General features: G+C 40.0%; 1 protein-coding gene across 3 annotated transcripts; it reads right to left on the bottom strand.

The window, feature by feature from the left end:
• Positions 1-433: 433 nt before the first annotated feature.
• LOC104456350 (protein argonaute 10) lies at positions 434-10,405 on the bottom strand. Of its 3 annotated transcripts, none has more exons than XM_010071118.3 (22): positions 10,161-10,405; positions 8,490-9,032; positions 7,875-8,083; positions 7,492-7,641; positions 7,281-7,414; positions 7,057-7,166; positions 6,629-6,735; positions 6,374-6,512; positions 6,162-6,278; positions 4,818-4,925; positions 4,661-4,732; positions 4,212-4,334; positions 3,900-4,059; positions 3,688-3,809; positions 3,282-3,419; positions 3,043-3,185; positions 2,885-2,947; positions 2,481-2,544; positions 2,250-2,385; positions 2,093-2,166; positions 1,138-1,264; positions 434-1,008 (listed from the first exon to the last, which is right to left on the bottom strand). In XM_010071118.3, exons 2-22 carry the CDS (start codon positions 8,931-8,933, stop codon positions 806-808), a joined length of 2,943 nt encoding a protein of 980 aa, XP_010069420.1. In that variant the 5' UTR covers positions 8,934-9,032; positions 10,161-10,405; the 3' UTR covers positions 434-805. The 3 variants fall into 3 exon arrangements, with proteins under 3 accessions (XP_010069420.1, XP_018717179.1, XP_010069421.1); XM_018861634.2 differs by having other exon boundaries at positions 10,173-10,405; XM_010071119.3 differs by lacking the exon at positions 10,161-10,405 and adding an exon at positions 9,244-9,930.
• Between the last annotated feature and the right edge of the window lie 379 nt (positions 10,406-10,784).

The raw sequence follows: 10,784 nt of genomic DNA, 5'->3' as shown, positions 1-10,784 counted from the left end.
ACTTTGACACTAGGTGCAGATAGCTCTGCAACCTCATTTCAAGCCCTTTTCGTGGACAACAAATACAAGAAATTGCAAGTAGTGGTACAAAGAAAGGAGCACGTTGGTGCATCTGCTGCCGACCATTAACTTCGAGTTTCCTTAAATTGTGATTTACGGACTAACCCTATGGATGCTCATTTATGGACTAAGCCCATAGATATATTATGACTTGATTATAATAATTTAGTCGCACTTTCATGATAAATTTTAAAATTTAATTACATTTCTAAAATTTTTTAAAGCTTAATTATACTTTAATGATAAATTTTAAGATTTTCAAAATATTTAGCTCGGACAAATTATGAGACATCGCTGATATCCGTACAAAATGAGACCAAAAGACATAAAGTACGCCTCATGATAACATGAGCACAGACAATATGAGACAAGATTTGCTGACTTTAAGATTTGATTTGACTTCACTGGGATTAAAAAAAAAAGAAAAAAATCCTTTACAAAGAAGCCTAGTGTGATCCACCAAATTCCCCCCCTTCCTCCTAGAACCGATGGTTACATCAAAGGATGAGAACTACCCTCTCTATCATCTTCACCTCCTATCTGATTCTGACTATTTTTGCCTATTTGCAATCTAAACTCTCATCCTCAGCTTCAAAAGAGCCTAGAACAACCACCATCTTTCCCTACTCTATTCTAGGGGCAACCGTCTACATCTTTATAAACACAGCATGTACACATCTACCACTAAAGATTTGAGACTCTAAGATCAAAGTTAGTGGATGCCGCACGTCCTCGGCCCCCCATTCTAGCAGTAGAACATCACTCTCTTCACGTTCTCCTTCAAAGCCGGCAATGGCCTCACGCCCGACTCTCCGGTTATGCGCGCGCCTTTGGTTTTGTGATCTCCGTTGCCGCCGCCGCTCCCCATCGATCCGTTCTCTTGCGCCTCCGGTTCCATGTAGAAGCGGGCTCGGAAAGCAGCCAAATGTGCGTAATAAGCCGGAGGCACTGCAATAGACCAAAAGTCCAGTTGAAAACACTGGCAATGCAATGATCACATGCACTTCTAGATGGTCACCTCTGTCGCGCTATGCCAAACTTAAGTACAGGTGAGCTCAGGCATAAGGGTTTACTTACCAACTGAGACTGAACGCGTGCATCTTGCATATGTGTAACAGAGATTGTTCGTCAACGACTGGATTCCATCGGCTGTAAAATTATTCTCATCCCATAGAACGTGATAATGAGCTGGCCGACTTGTTCCCTATCAATGAGCAAGGAGATGCAAAATTCAATGTCCTTGAAATTCCACAAAGACAAGACAATATACATCTTCTATGACCATGTACTTGGACTAGGAGCCGCAATGCAAGGACTATGTACGAACAATTTGATCATTTCCTCTCAAAGTCCAAAGAAAGTAATGTCTTTGACATTTCTTCAAATCTTACTTCCAAGCGACAGTTTGAGGCCCAAGGAACAAATCTCACATACGCGAATCCGATAGTGTACATTTCGGTCAAGTAAGGATGAATTGATTAAAATAAGAATTGCTTCCCTGAACTTCTCATTTCTTACTACTAGAACAAATAATATGCAAGTCTTCTCCTGATGGTTTATTCATCAAATTATGATCCTGGCTGCAAATCCAATTGCCAGTCACAGGAGGATCGAAAGGTCAACTGTGTAGATGGTTCAGTTTTATAACCTATTTACACCAGAAAACTGGTTAATTTTACCCAATAATGGCAGGACACCAAAATATCACAGCCTATATTGTAAAAAGATGCAACTATATTGTAAGCAAGTTTGGCCATAAAATTGAAACTTCCTGTTACCTTATTCTCAAATGCTGTGATCAGTGTCCACCTAGCATATTCTCACTTATAAGAAACCGATCATATCTACCAAGCACTGGTTCCTACTAAAAAAGCCTTAGAAAATAATGTTCCTTTAATATTGCGTGGGGAAATTTTTGAACCTCCTAGTATGTCCGTTCCTTTACCTTTTAAATAAGATTATGGTGAAAGCCACTTGCAATTGGAAAAGCGAGCACTTGATAAATAGGAGAGGATCAAGCAAAGAAATTTACCTGAATCCCAGCATGACTACAAAGGTAAAAATCAAATTCTGTGGGATGGCAGATCTTTGTATCGACCACGGTACCTAAACAACAAATTTGATCACGTCACATTTCCAAAAAGAAGCGAAATTGTGCTGGTATGTGAAAATGGAACATGTTCATTTACCGGGCATAATATTGCCACTTTTATCGGTGCTGCTTTTGTCTCTATGATTGTTAGCAAACAAGCGTGTATGGTGTCGTTTTTGCACCACAATGAAAGTTACCGGCGGTTGATAGTTTGGTTCTAGTGAAGCACAAGCCTGCAAGTAATTTCACAAGGGCAACTGAAGATTTAGTTCTGTATGAAGAAGATAAAGACAAAAGAGGATATATGTATAGATACATAAATCCTCACCTTTCTGATCGCATCCAATTCATACAGGAGAACTTGATAGAATTGCCCTTCACTCACGCCATCCCTGCGTGTTCCATACAGTGATATGAGAACATCAAACAGCTACATAAAAAACGGATGAACCTACCTTTACTTAAAAAACAATTGCATAACTGGAAGAACATAGGCTAGTAAAAAGAAATACGATACTCAGTAAAAATTTTCACTCAATCTACAACAATAGCGGAAACAGAAATTAGAGTATGGAAAACACATACTTGGATCATCCCTCTTCTTACCAGTTCTATATACAAATTCCCTAAGCTGAGGATCTATGACATGTTTAGTTGGGTACAAAACCATGATTCAAATTTAGCCTTTTTAATTGAGAGCATATGATTAACAAGGCCAAGGATGATATGAACCTGTAAAATATTATCCTCAGTGGCTTTTGCCCTGTTGCTTTTCTAAAGGACACCAAAAGATCCCTGTGAAGACAAGGCATGAAATAAGGATTAAAGTGCCCCTTAGTGCTATGCAAGAAAAGCAGTTCTAACCATGTTAAATCAGGATATCCTCGTACCTGATCATGCCCCCACTAACAGTTCCACGAACTGGATCATTCCATGTTTTGTACAAGTCTTGAATAAGTTCCTGTCTGTGAGCTTGAGCACAAACCAGTCCTGCGTATTTTGTAACTTCTGGCCAGTCCTGAGATGCTACTACCTACATTAAGAACATCATTTATAAGAAAAGGCTGTGGTTAGTAACATTTATGCTCTTAAGATTTTAGAGATGCCGTAAATTGATCAGCATACATACAGCAGCTATTGAAGGGCTAGAGTCTTCCCCATTCTCTGGGTGGGTCACATCTGCTCCGAATATTATAGTTGGTATGTCACTGACTAACGGAATTCTGCAGCTAATTGCATCCAAAAGAACAGTATTTCTGCCACCCATCTGCACAAGGACAAATTTTAAATGGAAGTCTGAAGAGGACGGTAGCATATAATCAATTGAGATTACAAAGACAACCAATCTAAGAGCAGGCCACTTCAAACAGTGGAACATAGCTAAAGAACAATATTTGGAAATTAGAGGCTATCAATTGCCATTCAAACAAATGAAATTAGCAGGTAATATGTGCAGATCTTTCCATTGTCGGGGAAAAAGTAATTACAGGAAATTTTTTCATAAAATAAATAAAATGATCAGGAATTCAAATCACCTTAACATTGATCTTCAAGGATACATTTGCCAAATACTGCTTGGTGATCTTGAAAACATGCTTTGTGAGACAACATTGTGATATTATACCAAGATCAGTCTCGCATATTCTTTTGAGGTCCCCTACAAAATATTTATTGAAGAATGTCAGTTTTATAGTTCAAAACTAGTTTCACCGACCCAACATTGAACCAAATTGCTTGTATGGCCTACCATATAGGGAGCCATTATTGTCGGGCAAAATTGCCAATAAAAGCTCTAGTTCTTTTCCTTTGGTTTTATTTATGCATGCATGGTATACATGCTTCAAAGCTTTCTCTACTTGCTCTGGCTTTGCAATATAGATGGGAATGACCGGCTGAGTATTAAATTCCTTCAAAAAGCAAACAAGTATTGTAACTTTAGTCAAAGGAATAAAATGAAAGAACCAGAATAGGGTAAAAGAAAAGGAAAGGAACATCAAAACAAATAAAAATGAGTCTGATGCAAGTTTTTTATGACCAAGGATAACGAAAAGGGTACTACCATTCCAGAAACTTGACACATTTGAGCGAGTTCACTGCAGAACCCCTTCGCAACACTTTCCTGCACACTCCTAGAGAAGTTGATACATGCCCACCGATTCACAGTCATGCCATTTATCATTTTCTGCACATTATGAACAGAGGAACATCAAGGTGAAGCAGTATAAGCCTGAAAGGTACACAAAACCACTTCTAGACCAATAGAATGTGAGGGGGTAAAATAAACAAGCAATTGCAAGTTGACATGAATCTGTAGTGAAGACTTCTTATTTTACCTCTACAAACTTTCACTGATTGACATGAAAAACTTTCTTTATTTTCATGACAATAAAAGCAGTCCATCACATTTTTTTTTTTTTTTGATTGTAGTTATAAAACTACGATGCAATTGTCCCTGCTATATTCAATTTATAATAAATAAAGATGAATATTATAGGGGTGCTTAGATACCTTGTTCATCATATTCCACTGACCAACTTGAGGCAAACAATCCTTCTCTTTTCCAGTTTCGTGATATTTCAACTGCAAACACGTGTCATTACAAGGAAAATTTATGAACTTCCTGCCCATCAGATGCAATGTAGGAGAAAAGGTTTAAAAATATTACCCAAGGGGCTGGAAGGATACGAGCTTCGACAGATGCCAGCTTTTCACTGATCTTGATCCCAAATTCCTTGGCATAAGGGTCTTGATCATAGGCATTTTGTTGAACAGTCTGCATGTGTTTAAATGATCCAAAAGAATTAAATGAATAAAAATCCCATCAAGATATAAACAGCAAAACTCAAGTGTGGAAAAAAGTTACTCCTCTAAATAATACAGCACCGTACAACATACCAGAAATACATGACCATCAAGCCCAACTCAAAAACCAGAATATTCAAATTGGATATTGATATACATTTCTCTTCTTTTTTAACCTTTACAATAGAAAAGCCTGTCCTGATCCAGATGTCAATGGGGTGGGTTGTGAGGCAGTGTTCCCTGTCACCCCTACACTCCTCCCCAGTCCACTTAGCCCAACTATCTGGAGTGCCTTGCCTCATTTGCCCTTTCCTTTAAGAACCTTAGATTTTAGTCAATATCCTAAATTTTTCTGATAGAGATTTCTCTGTATCAAATTTAAAAATTAACTTAATATGACAATGATTTTGACTAAGATTTCTTAAAGGAATACAAAAATACTTACCAGACATTCTAAAAGAGAGTAATTAGCAATTATACCAGTATTAGTTTGAATAACAAACGTTGCTTTGTATTTAACCGAAAACGAAAAAAGTAACATATCCAGGGCAAGGCCATGGAAGTCCCGATTCTGAGGCAGAAATTCCATCCCCAGCCCCAGGACAAGTGGGGTGGACTCCAACAGGACATTTGCCATTCCTATTAGCCCATTAGGCAGGCTTGTTTATCTAGGAAACATATCAAAGATGGGAGAGTGGAGCAGCCATGGGACATGCGTTGGATTTCCCAAACCATCAAGTGCTAACAAGCAAATTTTTGGGTCATTCACCCAGACTTAGGCTAAGGTCTTATCTAATCTAAAAAGTTAAGTGGTATATTTCATGGATTGGAATTTGCTAAGGCAGTTAGCGCGTTAAAAGAATAATAAAAAAGCCTGCCCTGACCAAAAGGATGGGCTCATCAACTTTGTGTCTGCTACAGAAAGAAGCAAATGAGAAGACAGGTCATGAACAAAAAGAAAACGGACTCTATCCGAATTTAACATGTGCCAAAAACCAACAGTGATTGATGAGATGCATCCAAGGTATGATAAGACAAAAGTCTTGATTTTAAGTCTTAAAGCAAATGTTCTTTTTTCATGATTGCACTAATAACATGCTTGAGATGACAGTGATATGTCGTGATAAGTCAACAAATAATAGATTCCAATACATCAGAAGAGGCCAACTTCATAATATAAAAGACGAAAACAAAAAAGTAACAATACCCGGAGAATATCATTTTCACGATCCCTAGGTCTTTGGCATGTAACTTTTAGCAGGGCAGTAATTTGCTTCTCGTTCAACCTTTTTGTATATCGTTGCCCTTCAACAATTTTGCATGCCTGACAAAGTGGAAGTAATTTAAATTATACTAGGAAAACATTAGCAAAAGTTTCCACGAAAGGAATTTGTTTGATAAGTTGTGACAACTTGTTACCTCCATGGGTAAATAGTTTGCCTTCTTTTGATTTCCTACTTGGAGGCAAGGAAGATGTGTATGCAGTATTGTAAAGCCATACATCTCTTGAAAGTATTCCACAACAGACTTCATGTTCAGATTGTCATCAACAGGAAATCTAGAACCAAATGTTTGAAACATGCCAATAACAGAGAGATTTAGCTTATTTTCAACTATAGATGGCTTCAGTTTACTGTCTGACTTTTATGTGACAAATAAAGAGTGAAAACTTACACTAGCTCTCTCGTTGGCTGAGATGTCAACCCTGAAACACGGTATTTTCTTCGTACACTCCCTCTGTGCGTTACTTCAACTTTTACCCCCCGAAGGGCCTTTTTGATCTGGTGGAATATTTTTCATCAGAAAGAGCAAGAACACATCACGAATTCATTAAGATATGACCATCCATTTTTGATAGATCAACCAGACACTGAGCCAACTTTGTGTTGATCTCCAGAGGGAACACATTATGGAGTACCTTAGCAAAACAATCCGTGGCAAGAACTTATTGTGAGAACTTCCCTTTTGAAAGATAAAACTTCAACAGCTGATGATTTGGTCCACATTATGCCACTAAATAATATACTTTTTTCTAATATCTCGATGTCATAATACCCCAAGTTTGCAAAGTCGACTAATTGACATCATGTAAGAGAAGATACCTTGATACGATCAGAATCAGATAATTGCCTCGACAGGACATCTTTGCCTAGAAGCTGGGCCACGAACTCTATCACCGGAAGAGGCTCTATGAATGCAGCCGAAGCCATATCTGCAATGTACAAGAGGATTTTTAAAGAAGAAAAAGGAAGCAACTTGGTGTATCAAGGGACCAAATGAACTAGTTGGTTTGGTTTAAGAAGTGAAATCAATTTGCTCCAATTACCAATATTCAGGGATAAGCCCATCTGAGTAGGCCTAATGCTCTGGTAAAAACCGCACCATGATTCTAAGCCGTCACCTAGCTGTTGGGGTGTTCTTAAATTGGGTGAGAAAAATGATCGACCAATGGGGCAAAACCTGCATATGTTGCATCCTCATATAAGTCATTTCATTAGGGTGAGGTAAAAAGTCTACAATAAGAGGATATTATTTACCTTTTCGTGGAAAGCTCCCTCAAAACGATATCAAGTACCTGCAGAGCCTCCTGAGGTGCATCGGTACGCTTACCAGCTAGGAATTGGCTTAAGTGGTGCATATTTGCCCGTGCAACAAACTTAATAACCACCTTATATTCTCTTACTCTCCTGAAAAATTGCAAAAATGCCCAAGAGTTGTGCATAAGAAACATTATCGCCAATGTAACTCTCTACGATTCAGGGAATAAGCAATTTAAAATCTAGAGTATTGCCTAACGAACACGAAGCAAATAATTGAAAGTCTATCATTTCCTACATTTTTCAATGCAGAGTGAATTTTACATAGAAGTAACTCTATAAAGAGATTGATAAACAGATATTTCGATGTTAGAAAAACTTACTTGGGTCCATTAATTCCATCCTCTTCATCTAAGAGCTTAATGTTGAACTCCTTCCAAGAAAAGGGAAGCTCACCAGCAGTGTAAAGACTCTTCCTCCCATCATAAGCAGGCAATCTCATTCCTAGGTCAGATTCTCTATACAGCCTTAGCAACTCTGCCATGATGGCTCTGTTTACGGTCCTTGATGCCACTTCTGGTGTAATGCTGACCTGCCATGAGCAGCACAGAGACAGCCTCAGGGAAAGAATCAGATAGCCGAGCAAAACAAGAAGAACAAAACTCTGAAGCGCAGGTGTATCTATCTACAGCTAATCAAATCAAAACCTCTGAAAAGGACAAGCCAAATTGAAACCCACTTTCATTGTCAGCTCCAAATGTAAAAGACCACAAACGATAAAGAAGAAAACAACACCCATGTGATGACATCAAACTCCATTTTATGTCAGATTGAGGGTCCCAACTGTTGTATCACAGATTAAGAACCATGTCAAATTTTATCTTCTGCAAAAATCAGCAAGCGGACTCGTTTTCAACACCCAGAGAAAAAAAAGAAGAAAAAAAGAAGAAGAAGGAAAAAACAAACAAAAATCAGCCCCAGAGAATAGAGCTACTTACGTCATACTGATTCAAGTCTTTCTCTGGTAACACTGCAAAAAAATGGTTGGCCTTCACAATGCAGCGGGTCCCAACTTGCCCATACCCGGGCCGGCGAGCCAAGCTCAAGGACCGGCTCGAGGCCGGGAAATCTGCCCGGTTCCCACCACCATTCTGGGCGCACCCGTTCGGAGGAGCCCTCGGCACGACAATCTCCCCGGTGCACGGCCTAGAGCTCGGCCTCGCGCAGACGTCACTTTGGTCGGACTTCCGCTCGCCTCTCCCTCTCCTCCTCCTTCCTCTGCTCTTCGAGGGAGGTGACGGGGTCGGCGGGCCCTTGCCATTCTGCGTGGTCTTCGGGGACTTCTGAGGTTGATTATTCATGGGATTCTGCAAGCGGGCGGTCTTGATGACAAGGTGCTGGTGGTTCTGCTCTGCGCTCTCTTTCATTTGCCTCGTAGGCATCTGCTGGGATAACTGAAACTCCCAACCGATGTCCCAAATAGTACACCGACCCCCCTCTCGGGCTTTGGCTTGTTTCAAGAGGATACAAAACTACTTCAGCTGAGAGAGAACCAAAGTTGAAGAGAGAAGTGAGAATAAAGGGTGAAATCTTGCATGTCAGAGAAATGGCTACAATTGCAGAACAGTGACTGAACGGAAAATCTCGTCAATGAGTGTGTGCGAAATCATGGGTTCAGCTTCGGGCACGCAATAGATCAAAAGAAGAGAGGTGGAACAAAGACCACCCTTTGCCGCAGATTGCAAGCATTACCATTTCCTCGCAAGATTGAAAACGCACAGTCAATTTTTCACCTCTGTTTCAGCACGCAGACCACCCCAAAAAGAAAGAAAAAATTTCGAGCAGAAGTGAGGATAAATTAATGCCACCGGCCCAACTAACATCGAGCACAAATTTTCCTCCTTTCGCCCCCGGTGCTATCACCACAGAAAAACTTCAAAAACCCAGCAACAGAATCAGCACGAAAGGAAGAAACAGAAAACGTGCAAAGAGCACAAAATTCATGAACGCGAAGACAAAGCTGACAGTCAACCCCGAGACTAATAAAACTTTGTTTTAGATTCTTCTTCTTCTATTCGGTAAACCAATGATCATGAATCGTTTTAAGACGAGAATCACAAGGCAAAGAGAGGCCAAGAGAAAAGGTGGAATACGAAAGAATTTCTGGTTTTCTTTAATCGAACACGATAAACGGAAAAATACCCAGCCCGGTTTTCTCAATAGAACCTAGTAAACGGAAAATACCCAGAAGACAAAACTAGGATCGAATCCTGTCCCCTACCAAAAACCGAAAAATCTGTGCTGGGAAAACATCGAGTGAGACCAAGCAGATAAAAACACCAACGTAATTTGTTTCAAAAAATATAGTTTTTTTTAGCTAGGAAAGAAGAAATTTGGAAAGGACGAGTCCGTTGAGGTGCGAGCAAGCGAAGGAGAGTAGAGAGAGAGAGAGAGAGAGAGAGAGAGAGGAGAGAGTGAGAGTGGGAACACATAGAAAAGAACAAAATGAAGCATAAGGAATAAACCTTGAAAAGGGCAGTGAAATCACTGTCTGGAGGATACGGCGAAATTTAATGCTAAGAAGCTAGAGCGACTCGCGTGAACGAATAAAACAAATAAATAACCAGTATCAATAAGCCATAAGGAAGCCGAAAAATTTACAAACTCACCAACCAACCCACCCAGCCAAAATGAGCTAGCTTCCTAGTTCAGCACACGAAGGAAGCAGAGAACTTGGTGTCGCAATGCGCAGGTTGAGAGAAGAGGGAGGCTTTATAAGACGTGCCTGATTCAAACACGCAGGCACAGAGAGAGGCAGAGCGAGAGAGAGAGAGGCAAAAGGGCTGGTCTTCGTGGGAAATGGAGAGATTCAAAGTTAGACAGAGAGAGAGAGAGAGGAAATGAAATGGGTTGATGATGGCGATGATGAATCTTATACACGCATGCAAGTGCTTTTGGGTTCGCTTTCTTTATCACGTGTAAAAGAGCTTTGGGTAGAGCCTCTCTCCCTATCCCTCTCTCTCTCTCTTGAAGCCTTTGCTTTTTCGCACTCTCTTTCCACACAAAGACGCTGCAAAAAGCCTCCCCCCTCTCTTCCATTTTCGGCTCTGGAGCCAACACGACAGTGTGATCAATAAAGTAAATACATTTTTCTCTGCAACCCCCAAAAAAAATAAAAACTGCTCCTTTAAAATCCTCTCTCCACGACGCTTTCCATACACCTTGTGTCCATGTACATGTGTATGGCTATATGTTATGTCCCATTATTCCTCAAATGTTCATGTCCAAAAATT

This window comes from Eucalyptus grandis, chromosome 8 (assembly GCF_016545825.1).
Source record: "Eucalyptus grandis isolate ANBG69807.140 chromosome 8, ASM1654582v1, whole genome shotgun sequence".
NCBI lineage: Eukaryota > Viridiplantae > Streptophyta > Magnoliopsida > Myrtales > Myrtaceae > Eucalyptus > Eucalyptus grandis.
This window is presented reverse-complemented; position numbering and strand designations above follow the sequence as displayed.